Below are 24,979 nucleotides of genomic sequence, written 5' to 3' on the forward strand. Positions count from 1 at the left end.
CTCTCACCACAGTTAAACCTGAGACCAGCATGTGGCTGGGGATGGGGACCTGGGAGAAGGCGCTGGAAGGTTGGAGACAGAGAAGCTCCAGCCTGGGATGGGGGCCCTTGGGACGTGCCGAGCAGCCAGGGGCCCAGCAGTGGAGTGGCCTGCAGCGGAGGCTGGGGCGACGCCTGGGGGCGGCACTGCCCTGCCATCTCCTGCCTCCGCCCCACATGGGACTGGTGGGGACTGGGGGCAGACACAGGAGGGAGGAGTGGGGACAATGGGGCTCTGCCCCCAGAGAGCACTGGCCAGGCTCCACTCCTAGCAGGTGCTCCTTGGCCAGCGCTGACCCAGAGCCTGCAGAGAAGACGCTCCTGGGACAGTGTGTGCCCAGCTTTAGCCAAGCCGAGAAGCGGGGAGCGCAGGGCAGGCACACCGTGTCGGTGTAGCTGGGTGTGCGGACTGTGCTTGTGTGTGTGTCGGAGTGCCCGTGAATGCATGTGTGTACACAGTGCCTGTGTGAGCACACACATGTATATGAGTGCGTGCACGTACGTGTGTGTATGCACAGTGTGTGTGCACATGTGCCTGTGGATGTGTGAACACGTGTTTGTGGATGTGTGCACACGTGTGCTTTAGGCCCCCTCTGGGAATGTGTGGGCACCTTGGAGGTGAGCAGGTGGGGCCTCTGGGTCAGGGCAGAGGGCAAGGGGCCCTGGTCAGGCCAGTTCCTTGCAGTGGGAGTGGGGTTGGCATTGGAGAGGCAGGGAAGGTGGGGTGAGGCGCTGTCCTGGGGCCTCCATTCCCCAGTTCGGGGTGCTGGCATCTCTGCCCCCCAGGGACCACTCCTGCTAACTGGACCGCCTCCTCTCCACTCTCTGATCGCGTGTCCCCAACTCCTCTCCGCCCTGCCTGGCCGAGGCCTTTGCTTCGTCACTCACGTGTCCCTGTCCCTTCACAGCCTGGCTGAGGCGTCTCTGCTCCTGTCACTCAGCTGGGCCAGGTGTCCCTGTGTCCTTCACAGCACTTGTCACGGTGCACGGCGCTTTCCGTGTCCATGTCCCTCCCTGGACCAGCGGTGCTGGAACCGTCGAGGCAGAGGACCTCGCTGGCACATGCCAGCCTGGCCAGTGCTGTCCTTCCTGGGGCCACAGTGGACGTGTGTGACCGCTCATGGGTCCTCCTGCCTCTCTGCCAGCATCTCTGCTCTGAAAACAGCGTCAGGTGTGGGGCTCCGAACGGTGTCACAGAAGAGCCTGGCGGGTAGGAGCAGGAAGCAGGGCGGGACACCAGGCGGCAGGTGTAGCTGTCGAGAAGAAGCAGGGCATGGACTTGGGATGGGTGAACAGGAGCTGTGTCTGTCCCAGGGCGGGACCCTGTGTTGCTCTGAATACAGACACGCAGAGGCCAGGGCAGCGGTCCGCAGCAGGGAAGCTCTGCTCCAGAATGGGGGACACTCTGGGCCTCCGCTGGACTCGCAGGAGTCTGATGAGGGTCCTTTTCACCCGGAATGCTCATTCACAGTCTTCCATAGGATTGGGGAGCAGATGAGATGCCTTGCGGGCTTTGATCTGACCCTTATCCCAGAGATATGGTGACCAGGACCACAGAAGGTTGCCAGGTGCCGTGGCTTGTGTCTGTGACCCCAGCTACTTCAGAGCCGGAGGCCAGTGCTAGCAACTTAATGAGACTGTCTCAAAATAAAATAAAACAGGGCTGGGGTGTAGCTCAGTGGTGGAGGGCTCGCCCAGCACTGCCCTCGCTCACACACAGGACCCCAGAGGCATGCGCTTGCCTGAGATGGGTCAGCAGAGGCGAGATGTCTCCAACTCTTTCCCTGCACTTGAACAGAGAGGTTGATCTCGCCTGCTCCTCAGGGTGGCAGGAGCAGCAGCAGCGCCATCAGGTTGCCACTGTGGCCGAGCCCGCGCGTGCTTCTGGGCACCCATGCTCTGGAACGCTAACCCAAGGCTGGCAGATGCGAGGTGGGAGCAGAGGCTGAGAGACTCCAGGAGCGTGCTCAGGGAGAACCAGGGCGGGCAAATTGCTGGGTCCTGGTCTGCCTGGCTGCTTCTCAGACTTTGGGACTACGCGTCCCTCCGGAGTGTCTTGAGACACCTACGAGCTGTTCTTAGACGGTCTTGGAGCAGCGTTGACAGTTACCCAAACCCAGAGTGAGGAGACCACCTCAGGTGTCCCACCTGCCCCTCCCTCGCCTGCCCAGGTCCACGCTGCACTGGTTCTGGCTGTGACTGCTCTGCGGAGTGGAAGAGCTTCCTGCGTCCCTGAAACGCATGCTGGCATTGCCCCTCCGAGGACAACACAGCCAACCCTGGTGTTGGGTTCCCCACGGAGCCTCAGTGCCCAGGAATGGCCCCAAGCAAGGGTGTTTTCTAGTGAGATGAAGAACCTTAATAACACCATGCGGCACTTCACAAGGCTGCTGACATTACCAGGCCACTCCGAAATTCCCTAATGAGCTGAAGCAGGTGCAGCCATCTGCACTTCTCTGCTTTCTGATCTTGGACACTGTGATGTCTCCCCAGGGGTTTCCCCTCAGAGGACGCGTTGCTATACATAGTAGCTCTTCACCCACGTAGCCTCCTTGGCTCACGTTAGGGTTATCACTGGCGCTTGGTCACTCTGGGCAGGGTTGGTCAGTGGTGTGAGACAGCTTCCCTTTCCCCAGACCAGAGGGCTCTCGGGGCAGGGCCTGTAAGTCCCGTGAGACTTTCCCTCGCCAGCCTCTCCATGGCTCACCTGCCCTGAGCCTGTTTCCTGATCCGTAAAGTGGGGATGACCTTCCCCCTGGGTTGTTGCATGGGCTGAAATGCAGCCACCCCGCTGGAGCCAGGGCTTGATAAAGTCACCCACTGCATCCCTGTCGGTCACCCACTGCTGCGTAACCAGCCGCCCCAGAACTGGTGCCTTCAGACAGCAGGCACTTCTTTCTCATGGTTTTTGTGGGTTGGCAGTCTGGCATGGCTGGCGGGTCCTCCGGCTCAGGGTCTCTTACAGTATCACAACCAGGCGTCAGCTGGAGTCAGTCACAGGATGGAACCAGGAGAGGGTCTGCCTCTGAGCTCCCCCGGTGTTGGCAAGGTGTCGGGCCTGGGAGCCTATTGCTGATGTGTACTGGGGCCGCTCCCCTCCTTGTCGCCTCCGTGCAGGGCGGCTGGCTTCATGCCAGCCAGCGGTGAGGGGGCAGGGGAGTGGAAGACGGGCTCAGCCATACTGTCTCATACCTGACCGCGGAAGGCACGCATCACTTTTGGGATCCTGTTTTCAGCCGCCAGGCAGTGGCGGCCACACCACGAGCCAGTGCGGGAGATGGGGGTCATGGGAGCCGCTGGGGAGCTGCCTGCGACAGCTGGGATCAGCGCTGACCCTCATTTGCTAGGTCAGCAACTCAGGGGCAATGAATACTATTTTGGAAAAAAACTTCAGTCCGGAACAGTACAAATCCAAAGTGTGGAGCTTGGTGCTTTTGTGAACCAGGTGTTCCATACCATCGGGGAGGGCTTGCCCTCCCGGGGGGGCGGGGGCTGTGCCCTTGTCAGGGGACCCTCTTGCCCAATCAAGAGCTTGTGCAGAAAGAGACATTCACGAAGGAACAGCTGGTTCTGTGGCAGGAAGTGTGATTGAAGTAGAAATCAGTGATTTTTTTTTTTTTTTTCAACAGTTAAGGTCACACTTTCTAAGACCCATTGGATAAACTGAGATTTCTGCTTAGCAGCAGTTTGCACTTGGGGACAGACTGACTGCTCTTGGGAGGTGCCACGAAGCAGCCAGAGCTATTATAAAAAACGGAAGCGAAGCGACTGTAGGGCTTGCTTCTTCCCTGTGCACACCACCTGTTCTTCTCTCGCAGGTCTGAGAGGTACAGGGGAGGAGGGGTGGTGACCAGGGTCTTCCCGAGCCTGGGGACAGGAGTGGGACGGAGCGCTGGGCACCCACACCCTCTCGCTCCTGGTACGCTTTCCTAGAATGTGCGGGGATGCCCTTGGCTGTCAGCAGGGTGCAGTGTTGGCGGGTGAAGGGGCGGCACTGGGACTGGCCACATCTGCCAGCTCTGGAATAACCAGACGCGCGGAAACCGCTGACAGCAGGAAGGGACGCACTGCTGGGTGTCACACACGTTTTCTTACCAGGACAGCTTCTTCAGGGGCTGCTTCCTGGAACCAGACAGTCTCTTTTTAGATGGTCATCCCAGCATCCGAGAAGACGCTGGGTGGAGTCCCAGCTTTGCCATATGCTTGGACTGGCTTCTCTGGTTCCTCTTTAAAATGACAATGCTGAGGCCTGACCCGAGGTGACCAGAGATGTGAGGAGACAGGCAAGTTCGCCAAAGCCTTCCACTGGACCACAGACCAGACCCCAGAGGACCTAAAGAATGCAGTCGTCAGACGTGGATTTACAACATGAGTGTTCAGTATGTTCAAGGAAGTGAAAATAGAGATTTCAGGAATTGGCAAAGAATTCAAAATTATAGAATGACTCAAATGGAAATTGCACAACTGAAAAAATATAGTAATCAATATTAGGGATGAGCATGTAGCTTTATCATCATGTTAGATACATCTGCGGAAACTGGAAAGAGCCCAAAAGACAATCTCCAAACTCAGAAGGATGAAAGATAAAGAAGAGAATATAAAATGTCTGTGGTCAGGTGAAAAAGTTCAGTGCAGGCACCACAGGGGTCCGAGCCGGAGGGAGGGGAGTCAGTGAGCAGAAGCAGATCTTGGGAGGTGGGCGTGCTGCCATCTCCACACGCTCACCACACAGGCACACACACACTTGCACACACACACACAGGGGTGGGCACACACACGGGCACACAGACACATGGGCACACACACAGGGGTGCACATATACACTCGCACACACACACAGGGGTGGGCACACACACGGGCACACAGACACATGGGCACACACACAGGGGTGCACACACACTTGCACACACATACACAGGGGCACACACACTCACTCACAAGCAGTACTTGAAGAGGCCGATGCTTTTCCATGTAAGTGCTTAGCTCAGTGTCTGGAACCTTCAGTGTGGTCGGTGACTGACTGCCTTTCCCACAGTTGACATCATCGTCTACTCGTCCTCGGCCATTCTGCTGGAGTCCACATCCCCAGGCCTTTGGCTCACCAGCTGTCTCCTTGCAGTGCTGGGGCATTCAGCTCACCCTCAGGGCTCGGGGCTGGGCTCACAGGGACGGGGCTTCCGGTGAAGGTTTTCCTCTGCAGACCCTGTGATGAAGGGATTGCTGGGGAAATCATCACTATTTACAATGTTATTTCGATGGAAAATGCATATTCGAGTTTCAAGTGATTCTGCAGCAAATGTCCTTCTGGATCACAGCCACCTGCAGTCTGGCTGATGTGCTAGGGTTGGCCCATGCAGTTAATTCCATCACTGTCACCCTACGCCCATGGTTGGATCCTCTGCACGGTTGAAGTCTGATTGGGATGCTCTAGAAGGGACCATGATGCTTAGTTTGTCCCGCAGAGTGAGATGGTCCCCAATTTAGGATGGCCTAGCTTGTGCTTTTACCCTGGTGTGGAAGCACGACACCCCCACTCTTTCTTACCCTCAGTACAGCATTCACCAAATCACATGAGGTGTCCAACGCATTAGTATGCAACAGGCTCTGTTCCGGTGGCTTTGCCACATAAATTCTGTGAGCACATTCAGGAGGTCAGGCTGCCCCGCGGTGTTGGGTGGGTGAGATGTATTCCAAGCATCCTCCACTTCCGGTGATCTCAGCTTCCAGAGCTTATCAGGACATGTCCCGTGGTAAGTCAGGAGGCATCAGTACACGACGGGGAAATTGTATTCCGCCTCTTTAACGTTGTGATAGGAGTCAGATCAAAGTTTAAAAGATCACGGTATGTGCTGTAATTTATCTGACATGTAGTTAAATTTTAGGCCATTTCTTATTTTTATAAATTGTATAGCAGTGAATGTTTTGGGTGGGGATTAATTTTTAATTTTGAGACAGGGTCTTCCTAAGTTGCTGAGGCTGCCTCAGGGTCCCGAGGGTGCTGGGACTGCAGATACGCACCCCTGTGCACAGCTACTGCAGTGAATCTCCACTCCCTTTTCCTCTGTTCCTCCTCCTGTCTAGAAACAGAACCCACATTTTTCCCCCTTTTTCTTGCAGTGCTGGGAGTTGAACCCAAGGCCTCAGGCATGGAGGCACGAGCTCAGTGCTGAGCCACACCCCCAGCTGCTAAAAGTGTTCTTTTAGCTGCATTCTTAGGAATGGGATTCCTGCATCTGTTGGTCTTATTAACATTTAATGATTTCCTTCACGTAAGAGGCATGTTGGTTTGTAGAGTTATTAACAACGTATATTTCTTATTCGTTTCCTACACCACTTGTGAAGATTTCTCCAACACCTGTGGAATGGTGCTTCTTGGGTTTGGAGTGGAGGGGTGTGTTGGAAGGTCAGGGTGGCCAAGGAGGACAGCAGTTGCTTCTCAGTGTCCCCTCAACCACATCATTTTGATTCCCTGCAGAGTGGAGTTAAGAAGATGCCTAGGCCCTTGTGGGTTCCAGGAGTCCGTGGTGGGGGACTGACGGGTGATGTCTGCCGAAGAGCAGGAGCTGGTGGGGGGAGATCCTTGCCCGACTTGCCCTTCTCTGTCTCCTGCTGTTGTAAATGGAAGCCCATTGCCGCAATCCAGGAGGGAAGAAAGGATCGTGGTTGGTTTTCACAGGTTGGGGTGCCTAGAGTTCTACAGGACTGCGGCTGAAAGTCTGTGGTTCCTCATTTCATGATTGTAGATTTACCTGTGGTCACTCACTGTGACCGTTCAATGGTGGAGATCCTTGTCTCAGAGTTAGTGCTTGTTCCCAGAGGGCTGAGTAATGGGAGGGACATCAGATGAGGTGTCTGGTTCCCAGTAAGCAGGCGGACCCAGTTGGGTTCAAGCACACCATGGCTTGGATGGCACAGGGCGTCGGGTGTCCCTGAACCTGAACTCGTTTTATTTGAACACATCCTCTTTCGTTACTATCAAAATAGCAGCAGTTACACCTTGGGAATGAGGCTCGTGAATGACTCGAGCTGTGCAAGATGAAACTAGAAAGCAGTAATGAGAGTGGTCCTTCTGAGCCCCAGGAAGTGCACTTTCATCGTTAATAGAAATTTCGACTTCCTGGGGAGGCTGATTTAACCACCGCCGAGTGGCTTGAGACGATGCAGTGGGGACTGGAAACACTTGGTTCTGACTCGCCAATAGCCGTGTGACCTTGAGGAAGTCCTCAGCTTCCTCCTCTGCAGAGCCAAAACCGAGGACTGGGTGAGTCGGGCCCTGATGGCCTCAGTCCTACAAGATGGAAAAGTTACACATAGAAAAGTTTCCATCAGGGTAAGTCCGCTAAAACTAAAGGGGCCTTTAAAGCTGGTGGGCCACCAGAACCCTCCCCTCTGCCTCTCTTCTTAGGGGACTCTGTTCTGTTTCCTGTTCCCACTCTGTTTCCATGTGTAAGCGTTATGACTCAGGGGGCCAGCTCCTTGTGTGTGTCACTGTCCCAGTGAGGTTTCGGCAGGACAGAGGAGTACCCAGCAGCCTGCAGCTGGTGTGGGCAGGTCTTCCCCTGGTGGCCAACTGGGGAACAGCAGCTGTCCTGGAAGGTCCTTCACCTGTCACAGAAGCACTGGCCAGAGAGGACCTCTTGGTGCTGTTCTTTGTAAGACTGTTTCCTTTTCTGAAACAAACTAAAAATTTCCCTATCCCTTTTGTCCCGTGATCTCCTATGAAATATATAAGCAAGAGCAATGCTGAGAGTTGCATTGTTAAAAACGTAGCAGCTGAACACACTGAGTGTATACGACCGACAAACTGGTGGTTGTGTGCACATTTGGGTAGGTTTGCTGCTTTGTTCAGGGAAGCTGGCGTTTTGGTGTGAGCCCTTGCAGAAGGCGAGGAGGAGAGCTACATGATTGTAACGTGGCTTTCCGTTTTCACTGTGAAGGCAGCTTGTGGGCTGGTCTTGCAGGCAGCCTCTGAGTTGCCTTGGGGACTGGGTCAGTTTGAGCAGAGCCCTTGGAAGCCATGCTTCCCAAAGCAGCATCTCAACTGAGGAGACGAAGCACCTGTCAAAGCCCTATGTACCCAGGGCCATGAGAGCACGGAGAGCCGCTGGCAAGAGCTTCCAGGGGTGGCCCAGCAGGTGAGCCAGGGTGTATGCTGACCGGACAGCAGCTTGAGGGCTGAGGAGTGGCTCCTGAGCCCTGGGCAGCTGGGTTGGCTACAGTCCTGCCTCTGCTGGCACTTACCCTGCTGGGCACCCAGCACTGTTCTGGGATCCTCCAGGGAGGGTGGCCCCTGACCTCCCACCTGTGGGGTGTAGCCCGCAGAAGGCAGGGTAGGAATGCAGGAATGGATGGGAGGACGGAAGGACGATGGAAGTCTGACACAGGGGATTCCTAAACTGTGATGGAGGGAAATAGAAATGAGCGTGGTCAGCACGGGCGTGTCCCCACCCTGCCTGTGGCAGTGTGTAGGAAGCAGTGGGCTTCCTGGAGGAGGGCCCAGGGGCGTTTCCTGGTCCTCAGGGCGGCAGGGGCGCCGTTTCTGTCCTGGATGAAGGATGGGCTTATCCACAGGGGGGGCAACTGGGATGGAAAGAACTGGGTTGCGGTTTGTCGGCTGGAGAGGGAACGAGAGCCAGGATCCTAGGAAGGCGTGGTTCAGAAATAGCAGGGGCAGCGACTGGAACGCAGGAGCCGTGGCCGTCAGCCCGCCCACCGCGGTGAACTCCGCACGGGTCCTGCGCTGCCAGGAGCTTGGCGCTGCGCTGTGCGGGGCTCCGGGGCTCGCGCCGGCGGCCCACCCTCCAAAGCGAGGTTGTCTGAGGAGGGCCGCAAGCCCAGGCCCCTCTTGCTCGGGGCTGGCTGGACTGGTCCCCCAGACACAGGAGCACGCAGAACACAAGTGATTCAGACTGCCGCCCATTTAACAGCAGCGTCCGAAGAGAAAACGTTTCCCTGAAGTTGCAACATCGTCTCCTTGATCTTTTGACTTGGGCAGTTCCACCTTTAATATAAGATCCCCCTCACCGACTTTCTTTCCCTTGCTGAGTCTTTTCCCCTGTTGCTCACAGACCTGGACGGGTCTCGTGATCCTTTGCCCTGGGAGCGGACTGCTGCCCACCCAGCTCTCTGTGCACAGTCTGAGCCTGGCATCTCCTTGCTGCCTGGCAGAGTGGGTCTTACCCACGGAGGGCGTCAGTTCTGCTTTCTGGGCAGTGTTCTGACTTTATCTTCTAACTCCTCCTTTGCCATTTTCATTTCTAAGAACTGCTCTTATTCTCTGAAGGATCTTTTAAGATAGCATCCTGTTCTTTTGTAGGTGGGTATCAATGTCTGACTTTTCTTAGTTCCATGTTTATTTTAAAAAGATTAAATAAATTGAAAGCCCGGTCCTGGGGTTTGTGGATGGTGCACACAGGGCCTTTACTTAGGGGACCCCAGTGTCAGAATTTGTGGGGCTTTGGTCTCACTGGAGGGGACCTTCTCCACTTCTGCCTGGGCTCACACAGTCAGGAGAACACTTTGTGGCCTCTGTCTTTGCTGTGACTCAAGCCCCAACTCCCAGGGTCCTGCAGGGGGATTCCCATTTCCTCCTGGATTGCAGGCTGTTATGTCCGCTGCCCCAGGACTCCAGGTGACCTGGGGTCTGTGGGTGTGTTTTTGCATGGTCATTCAGTGGGTCCTGCTTTCAGCCTTGGCCTCGACCCTGGCTGGCCTCTGGGATTCCCTGGCATGACCTGGCCTGCTGCTGTCCAGCCTCCCTCCCTGCGGGCACCTGAGTGGCAGCTCCTTTCTCGGGCAGCACATCCTCCTGGATTTTGTTGATGTCACTGGTCTGGGGTTGTCTCATCCTGTCTCTCTGACCTTGTGAGTCTACCTTACAGTGGTTCAGGAGGGGAGTGGACATGAACACTGCATATTCAATTTGCAATGTGCAACTGGACACCGGTCTCAATCAGCTTTAAACAATCGTTTAGCAGAGAAAGAGCTGAGCTGAGACCTTTCTAGAATTAAGTACAAGTGGAAGCTACTATCCAGCTATCACATTTGAAAGAGAAAGCATCAGAAATGTAGAAATTAGAATTCAGGGGTGTTAAAGGGTGACTCCTGGAGAAGCAGATGTCAGCTTTCTTCTTTTCCTTTTTTTTCTCTTTTCTTTCTTTTCCCTCCCTCCTTCCCTTCCCTTTCCTTCCTTCCTTCCTTCCTTCCTTTCTTCCTTCCTTCCATCCATCCTCTCGGCCCTCCTTCCTTCCTTCCTGAGTGCTAATAAGATTCTGAACAATATCAGTTGTTTCAACCTAAATGCCTTTGCCACAGGTCTTTGTTAGACCCCTCCTCCAGTTTCCAAATTTCTAGAAGTTCTTGTGCTGTGAAATGCTCATTCTGAGCTGACTATTGTTCATATGTGAAACATGGTTCTTACACTCATTTTTACCCTGTTTCTCTTCTTTCTATGAAAGCAACACAATTGCATTAGGAAACACTGGTAAGAGGTAGAGGCAGTTGTATCCCTCTGCTCCCCCGTCCTGTCAGCCAAGATGACCAGTTGCGGGCTCTGTTGGCTCCTGGGTCCTCATGGCCCGTCTTCCTTCTCTTCTAGGACACGGGGGTTGGGAAGTCGAGCATCGTGTGCCGGTTCGTCCAGGACCACTTCGACCATAACATCAGCCCGACCATTGGGTAAGTTCCTGTGTGTCCCCTTTCTCTTTGATCCCTTGGGGCTGCTCAGAGAGGTCAGTCTCTCTGTGGCTGAGCCTCCAGCAGGACCGTGGTAAACGTCTGCCCCAGCTGTGTGGATTGCCCAGACTCAGGGATTTCCAAGCCATGTACGTCCGGCCTCTTGTCCCTGGCAATGATTTTTATTTTTGCAAACCATCTCCTGGATCTCTAGCAGCGTGATTCTGCATACCACGCTGTCCACACCTCCAGATAGAGAGGACCCCCGGCCAGTTCCCAGAAGTTCTGTTTTGACCTGGCACCTGTGCAGGTGCCTCAGGACAGCCCGCAGCCTGGTTCTGGGAGGAGCAGAAGCCCCTTCTGCCCCAGCGTGGCGGGTGAGGCTGGGGCAGTAGCTCCTTTCCTGATGGACTCTGCCCCAGGTGCTCTGCTGCTCCTCCCCGTAAGGAGTAGCCTCCCCCTGAAGATATCAGACTGTACCTGATGGCCAGGTGTTGTTATCCTCAGGAGGAGGGGGAAGGGTCCCTGGCAGGGGACCTCAGAGGTCAATGGTGTGGAGGAAGGGGCGCTCGGGAGCCGCTGAGGGGGAGCCCCCACGCGCAAGCTGAGAAGTGGCTTGAAGGAGTGTGTTCCTGGGAACGTGGGTCAGGGCCTGTGATCCGCTTGCTCGCAGTCCAGCAGGTTAGTCTGCCCGGCTTCACAGATGCCAGCTGAAGACAGTAGTAGCCAGAGCGTTGGCATCCCATCATTCCTGAGCCTGCTCGGGGCAGGTGACACTGCACAGGCGGTGGCTGTGTTACTGGAGAGGATCCTGGGCTCAGGGAACCCAGATCTTTTCGATGCGTCAGGTCTGCATATGTCTGTCCTTAGCTCCAGGGGAGAGCTGTCCCTTTCCTCCCCGGCGGCCTGCCACTCAGACACCCTCGCCAACAGCCTGCGGCAAAGGGCCTGTGCTCCGAAGGGCCTGAGGGGACTGTGTGACAGGGCACTCTACAAGGAAACCCTTGTCACTCTCCCCGGGGATTTCTGTCCCTTGATTTTTCATTTTATGTTTCTTGATAATAAAGCAAACCTGACCTTGACTGTGAATCGTGATTCTGGAAGGTGGAGGACAGAGTTCCAACTGTCTTCTTAACAAGTCTGTGTTCCTTTGAAATCATCTGTCTCAGTGATGAGGCGGTGCATGCTCGCGCCTCAGGCTGTCCTGGACATACAGGAATCAGGCAGTGTCGAGCAGGTGTAAGCGTCACTACGCCTGTGTGGGCACGTCATCTTGGTCACCATGGTGCAGTGCCAGCCCAGATTCAAGGGCCGGGGGTGTCCCCGCCTCAGTGGGAGGAGTGGCAGGTGCACCTGGAGGGCTGCTGGCTGTGAGGGGCGCTTCTGCCAGGAGCCCAGTTGACGGTGTTGTGTCTGCAATTCGGGGGTCCACAGAACACACTGTGGCTGGGCACAGTGGTGCACACCTGTGATCCCAGAGGCTTGGGCGGCTGAGGCAGGAGGATGGTGAGTTCTACGCCAGCCTCTGTGACTTAGAGAAACTCCAAGCAATTTAGCAAGTCCCTGTCTCTAAGTAAAATATAGAAGGGCTGGAGATGTGGCTCCAGGGTTAAGCACCCCTGGGTTCAATCCCAGGTACCAAAACCAATTATATGAAACTCTGATTTCTGCTTGATTTTCCTATAAACCTAAAACTGCTCTAAAAATAAAAGTATTAATTACTAATTATTATTAGTCTCTGAAATTGTAATGCATGTTATAAAAACATTCAGACTATACAAAAATAAATAAAATAAAATGAAAAGTAAAGTTAAAGGATTTTACTTGCTCTCCAATCCCATATTGTTCTTTTTTTTTCTTGCACTATTGGGAATTAAACCCAGGGGTGTTCTTCCACTGAACTATGTCCCCAGCCCTTTTTATTTTGTTTTTTATTTTGAGACAGGGTCTCGCTAAGATGCAGAGGCTGGCCTCAAATTTGCCATCCTCCTGCCGTAGCCTCCCAAGGAGCTGGGATTACAGGCCTGAGCCACCATGCCTGACTCTTCAATTTATATAACCAGTATTTAGTGTCCAAAGTGCATGCATGGTGAGTGTTTTCTGCGTCCGAAGGTCTTCAGAGTGTTTTCACAAATCGGAGCGTGTTGCACTAGCCCCGAGCTGCCTGCCACAGCATGCTGCCCCAGTGCAGGCGGCTCTTCCTCCTCCTTCCTCCTGGCGGCCTGCGCATTTCCTTCACAGAGCCGATTAAAGCTAGGTTTTCTGATGGAGAACATTTGTGTTCAGTATAAAACCCCCAAAATCATAGAAATAGAAATCAGCACATATGCAGTCATTTTTCCCTCTTTGTCGTTTGGCTTTCTTGTCTTTTTTTGGTGGTGCTGGGGAGTCAGCCCACAGCCTCCTGTGGCAGGCAAGTGCTTACCACTGAGCTACAGCCCCGGCCCTTTCTATCTTATTCCAAGAGGGTCACTGAGGTGGCAGGTGTGCACCACCCCACCTGGCTGCTGAATATGTTTTGAACGTGTTTTATGATGTCATATTATCTTTAAGAACATGGTGAGAGCAATACTTTTTCTGATTATGCAAGCGTTGTATATTCATAAGTGATAGGAGATGCAGAAAGCCATGAACAAGAGCGCAGACGCTGCGTCACCTGCCTCCGCCAGGCAGCTCCCGCCCGGCCCCGCCAGCTCTTCCCTCTGGGTGTGTATTGTTTCCACTCAGCATCATTTTGTGACATTTATGCCACTGAACGGCCTTTTAAAAACACAGATTTTTCAACCTTCATTTTCCATTTAAGACGATTAGGTCGTTCACACATTTTTTTCTTTGCGTCTGTGTACGTGCGCACCAGTTATTCCTTCAGGTTAAATTCGCAGCCCTGGAATAAGTCAGTGGAACTGAGGCTCGTGATGGGTGTCCGGGCGGGGTTTCCGAAGCATGGTCCTCGCGTCCCTGTCTACGCCAACATTAGGGATTATTTTCTGAATCTGCACAGATGAGTCAGAATCCTGTTCTTTTCCTCTGAACTTCAAGCCCGAGCACCTCCGGGCCGACAGCCCTGCGGCAGGACAGCAGTGGCCCTGCGCTTCCCACATGCTTTCTGGAGCTCTGGCTTCTCCTGCAGTCAGTGGCCGCAGGGGGCATCCGGAGCCTGGCACCGCCTGTGCCTGTGTGGGCGGTCGCACCGGCCGCATTGCCTCCTTATCAGCCTCACCTTCTGCCTGGCCTGCTTTCTGGTTGGTATGTTCTGCCTGATCCTCTGTCACTTGGGTCCATGTCCTTGGCCTGAGTGCCTTCTCGTGGCACACCACTGGCCTCCCCGCAGCTCAGAGCAGCGAGGTGACCAGTGGAGGGTGACCAGGCTGGTCAGGGCAGGGCCGCTGGGTGGTGCCCCTCGGGCCCTGGTTGCACCCAGCTGGCCACCTCTGCTTCCCTCTGGAATCGCAGTCCACTGGGAGGGGCACAGCCTGGGACACCAGGTCTCACCTCCGAGAGTGGGTCCTCATCACCTCCATGACCCACTGGAAGGCCTTGGTCTGCTGCCCAGGCAGATGGTGCGCGTCTCCCTCCCCGGGTCTCCGGTGCAGGCAGAGACGCAGCTCAGCACTGCCGAGGAGCCCTCCCTGCATCTCTCCAGCAGAGGATGGCCGGGGCTCTGCGGGGTAGGAGTCGGCAAAGCCATCCCAACCAAACAGGACAGCCATGACCGTCAGGGTCCTCGTTTCCCAAACCGGTGTCCTTTCCCCAGTGCCAAGAAATAGGAACCGGGGGCCTGCGGTCGACTGAGACACCTCGCTCCTGTTACTGAGCCTGTGCCCACACTCATGGGACTCTCCATGTTAGGGTCGGTGTTGGGGGCGGGAAGAGCGCCTGCCTGGCGTGATGAGGCCCTGAGTTCAAGCCTCAGCACTGTTGGGGGGACTAGGCCTGGCCCCGCGTCACAGATGAAACTGAGGGGTGCAGACTAGTGCTGGGCCTCTGGTTCTGAGCCTCATGGTGCCGTCAGACTCGTCCAGGGGAGAGGCAGTCTTGGTTTCTTAGGCCTTTCCTCGTCTTTATCCGGATGGAAGGGGTGGACTGGATATTTTACGCTTTTTAAAATCTTTCAGTTCTAAAAGTCTGAGATGGTAAGATTTCAAAGGCATGAGCCTGGTTTTCTAAGCCTGAGGAGAACTTTGGAAGGGCAAGGTTGATATTTTATCCCAGTTCCTAGACTATACTGAACAATAAATAAAAATCTCTGCCTTATATCAAAGTAAAAGCAAAAGAAAAACGTTGGTAGAGTTGTGAACGTAAAAGCTTCCAATGCCGTTATGGGAAAACAATCCATGAGCAATGTTAAAGGGCAAATGTATAACTGGAAAAACACTGTTTAAAGCACATGATTACAAAAGGTTAATATAAAATACCTGAAAGATGAGTAAGCAAAGGATGAGCATCCCAGCTGGAAAGTGGGCAGAGGCTGTGAACTAGAGATGCACGGATAAGGCATTCAGTCTCTGGCATAGCAGTGAAAAATAGGCCTCACAAATGTCCATCCCGGTTCCTGAGTGGATCCATAATGTGGATTCAGCTCTCTGTCTTGCCAGTCATGATGTTGACCTGTATTCATAGGAATGGAGGGCTATCTATGAAATATCAGTGGGGAACCAACGTCATACAGAACGTGCTCCATTTGGGGTGAAAGTTGTATGAAACCTGGGAAGGACATTGCTGTCTTGTTAGCAATAACCAGCTGGGTGGAAATGAGAATTTTTATTTCCTTCTTTGTTTTTTGAATCATTTTTGAAGTTTACACGTGGCTTTTTTAATGGAAAAAATAAGGATCCACTTTTGGAATATGTTTGCTTTCACCAGCAGTCTGGAACGTCTATTTTAAACACTTTTAAACAAGTAAAGGAGAAGACGTGATTTTGGTATCACTGGATCACATCACTTAGAAAAACACTAGAACTTGCACTCAGTGCAAGTGTAGGTTGAGAACTAGGACCGCGACCTTTGCTGTGTCCTGGTCAATCGAGACTGTGTGGGGAATTCCACGTCCGTGGAGAAAACCCCTGCTGTGCTGAGTCCTGATGGGGGTGAAACTGGGCTCTGGCCAGGTGGGGCTGAGGTCACAGGGGGAGATCTCCTGATTCTGTACCCCTGAAGACCCCAGGCCACATCTCTCCCAAGGATCAGACCGTAACGAGGACATAGGATCAGACCTCAAACTCTAATCTGATCCAGTGGTGATGTTTCACAGCTAGCCTAAATCTCAATTTCACCAGTTGTCCTTATTTTTATTTTTTATTCTTTGCAGTTCTGGGGACCAAACCCAGAGCCTGGTGCATAACAGGCCAGCTGTCTACCTACGAGCTCTGCTCCCAGCCCCTCTCCAGCTGCCCTTAAAATACTTTTACAGCTGTTTCTCCCTAATCCAGGATACAGTCCACTTCATGTGCTGCATTTGTTGTTTTGCCCCTTTCCTCTCCACCTAGAGTCTAGAAAATATTCCCTGCCTCTTTGTCTTGCTTGCTCTTCGCAGCATTGACTTATTCAGGGGTCTAGGCCAGGTGTCTAATAAGAGTTCCCATACTCCAGCGGCCTGATTGTTTCCTCTTGTGATTGAATTCGGATTAAACACTGTTGACCAGAGGTAGATGAGTGTTTGTTATTCCCTCGCTTTGGGAAGAGTCTCATGTCAGGTTGTCCCGCTACTGGGGATGCTTGCTATTTGGGGTGGGAGGAATACTAGGAATCAAACCTGGAGTGCTCTATCACCGAGCTACACCCCAGACCTTTTTATTTATTTATTTTTTGAGACATCTTGCTAAGTTGCTAAGGCTGGCCTCTTGCCTCAGCCTCCCAAGTTGCCAGGTTGATAGGGGTGCACCGTGTTGCCTGGTTGCTTGGTATTTTTTGAATGAGAAATTTTGGCTCACAGAAGGGTCAAGGCTAATAAATATTGAATTTTTACCCTATCCTAAGCACAAAGAAAACCTGTAAGAGAGACTATGCAAAGAAGAAAATAGCAAGTGTTTCATCATCTAAGGACTTTAAAATCCTCCCCCTCTTTTTAACAGAGAAAACATAAATTTTTTAAGCTACCCACCCCTCCCCTGCACTGTGCCCACAGGTTGGGGTTTAGGCATGGCCTTCTTATTGGCAGGGAGCAGTGGGTGCATGTCAGAATGGGCCAGCACGTAAGACAGCTTTCTTTTTGTGCCACTTCCAGGTCAAAGCCCAAGCATGCCAAAAACGTAAGCTTCCTTTTTACTCTTAATTGTTACAAGAGTAAGTGCTGAACGCCCAGGATCATGTTCACGCTCCTGCCCGAGAGCACAGTGTTATCTTGGCACAGCTGAAGCTGGCTCTCTTGCAAAGTCTGAGGGCACCCTTCTGTTGTTCCGAAACGTGCTTGAACTTCAGGAGGCCGGAACCCCTCCTCCTGCGCTGGGGCCCCGCCCTGGTCCTGCTGAGGCGGACCCCCGCCGCTGGCCTGGGTCTCTGAAGAAATGAGTAATGCGGGGTGTCCTCTCTCTTTTCAGGGCGTCCTTCATGACCAAAACTGTGCCTTGCGGAAATGAACTTCACAAGTTCCTCATCTGGGACACTGCTGGTCAGGAGCGGGTGAGTGTTGCCAGGTGGCTTTCTGGGGAACACAGATGGGCTTTGAGGGTCCCTGGTGGCCTTGCCAATTACAGAAGCCCTGCGCCAAGGGACTCAAGCAGAGGGAAACTTAAGCTGCGTGGCGCTTATGGGTCCTCACCCCCCCCCCCCCCAGTTGCAGAGGGGCCCCCTGTCAGGACGCCTGCATCCTCCACTGTCTTCATTTTTAGACAGCACCACCTCGCTCCTCTCCAAGCTTGACAAGGTTGGTCCACAAGCCACTCCTGATCTGCATTCCCCACCTTCGGCACCCCACAGGAGGGCGCACCTGCACCCAGAGCAACCTGCACCTTGCCCGGGATTCCAGTGGCTGGGCTGGGGTCACGTGCGCACCAGGGTTCCAGTAGCTGGGCTGGGGTCACGTGCGCACCAGGGTTCCAGTAGCTGGGCTGGGGTCATGTGTTCACACTCCAGCAGGAGGAGCGCTCCTCTCACCCCCGGGTTCTCATTGGCTGGACTGGGGTCACGTGTTCACACTCCAGCAGGAGGAGCGCTCCTCTCACCCCCTGGTTCTCATTGGCTGGACTGGGGTCACGTGTTCACACTCCAGCGGGAGGAGCGCTCCTCTCACCCCCGGGTTCTCATTGGCTGGACTTGGGTCACGTGTTCACACTCCAGCAGGAGGAGCGCTCCTCTCACCCCCCCCCAGGTTCTCATTGGCTGGGCTGGAGTCACATGCGGGCACCGGGGTTCCAGTAGCTGGGCTGGGGCCACGTGTTCACACTCCCACAGGAGGAGCGCAGCACTCACCCCCGGGTTCTCACTGGCTGGGCTGGAGTCACGTGTTCACAGTCACGCAGGAGGAGCGTGCCTCTTACCCCCGGGTTCTCATTGGCTGGACTGGGGTCACGTGTTCACACTCCTGCAGGAGGAGCGCAGCTCTCACCCCAGGGTTCTCATTGACTGGGCTGGAGTCATGCGCACCAGGGTTCTCTGGCTGGACTGGGGTCACATGCTCACCCCCTGTAGGAGGAGCGCGCCTCTCACTCCTGGGTTCTCATTGGCTGGACTGGGGTCACAGGCACGCCCTCCACCAGGAGGAGCACCTCTCGTCCCACCTGCCCAGGGCCTTGGCACCGCTGGCCGGGCTAGGTGGTAACAGTAGCTTTGGGAGGTCTGCCATCAGCCCCTGGAAGTGGGGCGGCCTGGTTTTCCAAGGGAAAGCTGGGTTGACTTGCTGGAAAGTGGGTGAGTGGGTGCTCGGTTACCAGGAAGAGCGGTCGACTAGCTGCTTGTTCTTAATTCTCTTTCTTTGCTGAAGACATCTTCGGAGAAGGTCATGCAGTTAAAAAACACGTGCCCTTGGAGTTTAAGAAAGGGAAATAAGCCAGCAGAGGGCATTTTTTAATGACCGTAGTGCATGTTACCAAAGCGGAGGGAGTGGCTGGGTGAACAGGCAGAGCTGGCCCGCACCTTGGCTTCACCCGGAGCTTTCTGCCTGATGGAACCGTGTCAGAGCCCACGGTTACTGGGAGCGTTGGTCACGCTTCCTTGTCTGATCCCCGCTCTGTCGCCTCTCCTGTTGTGCGTTACTTCCCACCCACTCCACCCACATCCCGCCTGTCCTCTCCCGGCGCTCCCACTGCCCCAGCGTACTAGTCAGTTCACTTCGTGATCCCGCAGGCTGCTTTCACGCTCCAGGAGCAATCGGCGTTCATGACGATGCCCAATCTTCTGCTCTGTATCAATCATGTTAGTTTATATGATTTTCATTTTATACTAACCCCCTTTTTAAAACTAAAGTTCTAGAATTTGTGGGATAAGGCATATTAAAGAATTTTTTTTTTTAAAGACTAAGTCTTCTGGCCTAAAATGCTAACTAACCTCATTAGACAGTTCTCTCTTTTTGCTGCTAAATTGAGGACACAGACTTGCAGACCTGAAGCCGTAGCCAGGGTCCCTCTCACTGCCACTTCCTGGTCCCCCTCTAAGTCGGTCACTGCCCAGGGCCCCTCTAACTCTGCTGTCCATTATCTGATGTGCTGACTCCTGAAGGAGATTCCAGACTCAGGGAAAGAGGCTACTTAGGAATCTCACTTCTTCACATAACTTCTGTGTTCCTGGAAGGTGCCTTGCTAGTTTTTTGGTTTGATTCTTTGGATTGTTGTATAAACTTAAGTAGAATGATTTCTTGCTCCTCTTTTCACTTTTGGCCATGAAATAGTTGCTTTCACAACTGCTTTTCCAGAGCTTTATAAGTTGATTGTAGAAACAGCTGGCTTAGCATTGCTGCTTCAGCTACTGGCTGAGGCTGCTGTGGCTTCTGTGCTCCCACAGGCTGTTCCGAGCCCTGTGTGCACCCACAAAAGCACTAGGAGGTGTGGGTATCTATCCCTGTTGCAGGTGAGGTCATTGAGGCACAGAGAGGTTAAGTAATTTGTCCGTAATTGCCCAGCCAGTAAGACCTAAAGCTAAAATCTGAGTCCCAGCAGTCTGGGACCTGAGCGTTATAGTTTTGTTTTGATATAAAAACCACACAAAAGTCTTATGTTTGAAAGGAAACTCATCCAAACTCCCGCCACCCAGATAGTTCCAATATTGGCATTAGATGATGATTTTTCATCTGTTTCTCTGTGTGTTCATTTTTGTCAGTGAGATCTTGGTTCTTTGTACTGCACTGTTTTCATTTGATAATACAGTGTCACCACGGAGAGATTTCTAAGCAGTGTGTGACATTTACTTACCTATGTTAATACACTATTCAAAGGGTGACAGATTTTGATGAAACTTGATACTCTGCCAAAATTTTTGGTTGATTTTATTTCTAATTATTATAATTGCTGCTTTCCCTGACTTTGACTCTGGGTTGTAGACGTCTGTGACAAAGCTTCCTTTCCCTTTTGCAGTCTGGCTATCACACCCAGGGCCTGGTGCATGCTTGGCAGGTGCTCTGGCCCTGAGCTGCACCTCCAGACTTGAAAGGATTTTGTGCGCCTGGCCTGGCCCCACACAGTGGCGTTCTTCCCTGGTGCTTCTGGAAGAGGATTTAATTTGGGGTGACAATTCCAGGTGAACATCTTCAGAGTCCCGTTTTGTGGAGAGAGTGAGCTGTGTCTGCAGGCCTGTGGTCATCTGGTCAGTGGAGCTGCGAGGTTGGCCTGGCTCCCCTGGGGCTGCCCGTCTGCTGCTCTCTGGGAGTCAGTGGCGGGGAGGCGGCTTTTCAGGTGTTTTGGCAGCTCCTTGCTGGCTTTAACTGCGCTCCTAACGGCCTGGCCTGACGTCTGAGCTAAAAATAAAGCCCCAGCTGCCTGCCCATTGCAAGGTCGGCCTCCGCAATTACTGGAGCCTGGCGTTATCTTCCCTTATCTTTCTAGAAGCCTGTTACTTCCCTCCCTGATTTCACAACTTAAAACCACAGTGTGGGTTTATGGCGTGACCATGTAAAGTGCCTTTCTGTGTCCTTGGAGGGGACCAGCCCAGCCCGGAGCCTCAGTGCTGAGGCACGGAGCAGAGGGCCCAGCTGGCCTGGCGACGTGCAGCCCAGGGCGCCCAGCTGCCTGCCTGGCCCGGCTCTCCTTCGGTCGTGGCGCAGATCTGTGCACCACTGCGGATTATTTTTCCCTCTGAGCGCTGCATATGTGAACGGGTTCTCCTCTGCCCCTTTGTACAAGAGGCGGTTCAGCCTCACCTGCTGTCCAGACGGTGGCTTCCCGTCTCGTCCCTTCAGTGGCTGCTCGGGAATCCGCAGCCCGCCTCTGGAAAGGCGTTTGTAAAGCTAGCTGTTTTTCAGTTGCCCCCTGAATCCAGCGCGGTAGCAGCTCCACATTTTTGAGATCTGTGCGTTCGGCGTGCTTCCCAGGAGGGCAGGGAGAGGCAGGGGTGCCCTGGGTTCCTTTGGTGCCCTCTGCCACTTTGGAGGGTCATTCCATGGTGCATGTGAAGAGACTTTAATACCCTGCCTGAGTAGAAAACCAAAGAAGGACATTTGCAGGAAGCTGGATGGGAAAGAGTGACTTGAGAGGCGTCTGACAGGAGCCTCACCCACCCCACGTAGGGGAGCCACACCTGAGTGGCTCGCAGGGACAGAGGGTCAGAGGGGTGCGGCTGCCGTGCCCCGCCTCCGTGCCCGTTGGCAGGAGTCGTGATGGGGCTGCAGACCTCTGCCCTGCCGCCTCAAGTCTCCCCGTCCAGTGCCCTGTGACCGGCCTGCCTGACTTTTCGGCTTAGACTGGGGATAATGTCGTCCTTGCTTTTAAAAAGTCTTGCCACACGTCCAGTATGATAGACAGCCACCCTCCCCTGTGTCTGGGAGAACTTGTGGGGCCCCAAGGGGCCTGGTGAAGGTGGCCATGTGATGAGCCACATGGCAGGTCACGGCTGCACCTCTGCTGTCCTTCCTCGGAATTTAAACCAGGTGGGTGACGCGCCGACGACAGAATTCCTGCCCGGAGCAAAGCGCCTCCCCGGGAGTGGGGCTGGCTGAGCTGCCCTGGCCTTCCCAGCACGACCGTCGTGGGAGGTGCCACCTTGGTGTTCAGAGGTGCTCAGCTCTTTCTGCTCTGCCTGAGAAAGAGCCTGTCCCACTCTGCAAGGACACCAGTGGCTGGCGAGGCTGCAGCCTGCTTTCTTGTTCTGGTGCATCCGGTTCAGCCGAGAACCTGGCGGGGGAGGTTTCCAGATTATGGGTGGATCTCCTTTGGCTTCACCCTGACTGAGGTCTCACGTTGTCTCCCCGGGGGTCCACCTGCGTCCGGGACTCATGGAACCACTGTTAGGATTCCACATGGACCCGTGGGCGGGTCTGCGATTAGAGCCAGAACCCTCTGCTCTGCAGCCACCTAGAGCTGACAGGGCTGGCTACTGAAGCCAGGCTCTTCAAGTCGTCACGGGTGGGGTTTTTGATTGGTTTCATTTTGAGTTGTAAGTGGACCCAATACGTTTATTTTATGTATTTATTTTTATGTGGTGCTAAGGATCAAACCCAGTGCCTCACGTGCGAGGCATGCGCTGCACCGCTGAGCCACCACCCTGGCGCTGTTACAATGCTTTTTAAAGTTGAAATTGTAGAGCACACATATGGGTGTAACTGGCGCCTCCCCCAACGTCCAGCAGAACTGGTGAGGGTGTGGAGAGGTGTATATGAAGTCACATCATTTGCTACTCTTGTCCTCTTGTGGTATTTAAAAAAAATTGGTGAAACATAGAATGTGAAAGAAATGCTGAATGATAACAAACTGAACACTGCCTGGTGGCCTGAGTAGGCTGCTTTCCTCCAGTACACCCGGCGGGGCTGGGGAGTTCCAGGTGCAGTCTCACACACAGGACCTCAGAGTGCAGAACAACAGTCATCCTGAAAACCGGCACCTGGTTGCATGTGTGTGTGAGGTCGTTTTGTTTTAAATCTTTTAATTTTAAAGTGATCATACTTAGAGAAAAATTGCAAAGGTACTGTGGGAGCTCGGGGCTTGGGCACTACTTCTGCTGGGGTGTGCATGGGGTTCTGTGGGAGCTCAGGGCTGCGGGCCCTCCTTCTGCTGGGGGGTGCGTGGGGGTCTGTGGGAGCTCAGGGCTGCGGGCCCTCCTTCTGCTGGGGGGTGCGTGGGGGTCTGTGGGAGCTCAGGGCTGAGGGCCCTCCTTCTGCTGGGTGTGCATGGGGGTCTGTTTGCTGGTCACTCTGGGCTGGAGGAGGCAGCTCCCCAGAAGTCTTCTAGCAGATGCGAAGATGCAGGTGGTACCAGGTCTCTCTGCTTCCTCTGGCCCTTCCCGCCGGTTCAGGCTCTCCCGGCTCCTGCCTGGGGCTTTCTGTGCTTTTTCTCTGGTTGGCCGTGGGTGTGGCTGACCTTGCACTTGCTCATCTTTTCTCGATAATCCACCCTGGAGTTTTAGTGGTTAGAAATCACGTTAACCAAGACACGCTTCCGTCCATATTTGTTCCTGCATTGACCATTGGCATGTGTTCTGCAGGTCTGGGCCTTCAGGAAACTGAGGCAGACCCTGATTCTCAGACATATCACTCCAAGTAACAGGCGTGAGTTTATTGAAGGAATCAGACAAGGGAAAGGGGACACTCTCAAGGGAGAGAGTGGGTCCTCTCAGAGAGGAGAGGGACAACATGCCTCTCCTGCACTAGTTTTACTGGCGTCCCAGAGAAGTTTCCAGAGATCCCACCCAGGTCCACCTATTGACTTTTGACTGATACCTGGGTGGCATCAGACTGTCAAGTCCCCATTGCCATGACAACTCTAGGTCACCTTGGCCCCTGCTGGCTGGTTGTCACTGGATTCTTAACCGTAAATTCTTACAGATTTTCTGGTTAGGAGGAATTATCCTTATCTTCCTGACTTCTGGGATCTGGTCTGTGAAAAGGGTTACAAAAGTCTCCCCTTTCAGGAAAACTTGGCTCCCTCTTGTCAGCATTATTTTGGGTCTGGATTCCTCCTGCAGATGACCAGCAGTTTGCTGAGGAATGTGACATAGGCTGTCCTCTTAGGCCAACAGGGATGCAGGTAAATTACTTCTTGGAAAAGAAAGCCTGTGAAGGTCAGCACAGCGGGCCCACTTTATAGAATTTTTCTCTTGACCTGGGTGCCCCCTGCTCACATCTGTCTGTCCCCTATCAGGTGTAGCATAACCCACCTCTTCTTTTTTAAAAGCGGGCTTCACTGAGCTGCAGTGCGTATGCCGCCTGCTTCACGCACAGGGCGTGTGCAGCCCCAGGATGTGCAGCTGTCTCAGGGTCAGCCTTGGTGCACTCTGGGCCCCGCAGGCTGGAATCCCCCTCCCACACCAGCATCTCTGCAAACTTCCCTGCAGGTCCCCAACCCCCCCCGGGGGGCTTCCTTTTCTCTTTTGTGGGCTGGGGGTGGAACACAGAGCCTGCCACATGTGAAACTCACTCTGCCACACTCCAGGGGCCCTGGGCTGCTCTCTGTCTAGATATGTCTGTACGATTCGGACCGCAGATCTGCCCTGTGTGTGACTGGTCCCTTCATCTGCCACTGTGTGCAGGATGGTCCACGCTGCCGCAGGCCGGCTCCTCCTTCTGTGGTATAGCAATGTGGCCTTGTAAGGATCAGGCTGAGTATCACGCACCCAAAGCACTTGATACCAGAAGTGTCTGAATCTGGGCTTTTAAAAAATTTTGGAGTATTCGAATACACATAATGAGGTACCTTGGGGAGGGGGCTCCCGTCTAACACAAAACTCACTTCTGTCTGGTACGCACTGCACACACGGTCTGAGGGTCGTTCACAGTTTGGCACCCCTGTGTTTTGACCTTGCATGAGGTCAGGTGCAGAGTTGACCACTTGCGGCCCAGGTTCGACAAGTCTCACACCATGTTGGATTCTGCCTTCTGGCTGAACGATGATCCCCTGCCCTGCTTAGCGTGTCTGCAGGGGCGACAGGCATTTATTTGGGTGGCCTGTGCGTCTGCGCTGTAGAGGAATGCTGCAGCCTTGTGGAGCTGTTCTGGGTCTCCTGGGCCTACATATTCAGGGACGGGACTGACGGGCCACACCTAGCGCTGGGTGGCAGTCGGGAGTGGCGTTCCCAAGCTCCCGTCCCACCTGGTATTCCCGGCGGTGCGCAGTCTGGGTCTGCTCACTGGCCTCTGCTGCCTTTGCCAGTCCCCAGGCCTGAAGGAACTCCTGCTTTCTCCTCTAACAGCG

General features: G+C 53.9%; 1 protein-coding gene across 2 annotated transcripts in view; it reads left to right on the forward strand.

Annotated features, from left to right (window-relative positions):
• Positions 1-24,979, forward strand: part of RAB31 (RAB31, member RAS oncogene family) — a 103,755-nt gene that overhangs the window by 36,195 nt on the left and 42,581 nt on the right. For both annotated transcript variants that reach the window (XM_079108927.1, XM_079108926.1), the window contains exons 2-3: positions 10,636-10,715; positions 17,249-17,330. In XM_079108927.1, coding sequence (XP_078965053.1) covers positions 10,636-10,715; positions 17,249-17,330 — 162 coding nt within the window. The remainder of the gene's footprint in view (positions 1-10,635; positions 10,716-17,248; positions 17,331-24,979) is intronic.

Source organism: Sciurus vulgaris (assembly GCF_902686455.1).
Source record: "Sciurus vulgaris genome assembly, chromosome: 13".
In the NCBI taxonomy this organism is placed as follows: domain Eukaryota; kingdom Metazoa; phylum Chordata; class Mammalia; order Rodentia; family Sciuridae; genus Sciurus; species Sciurus vulgaris.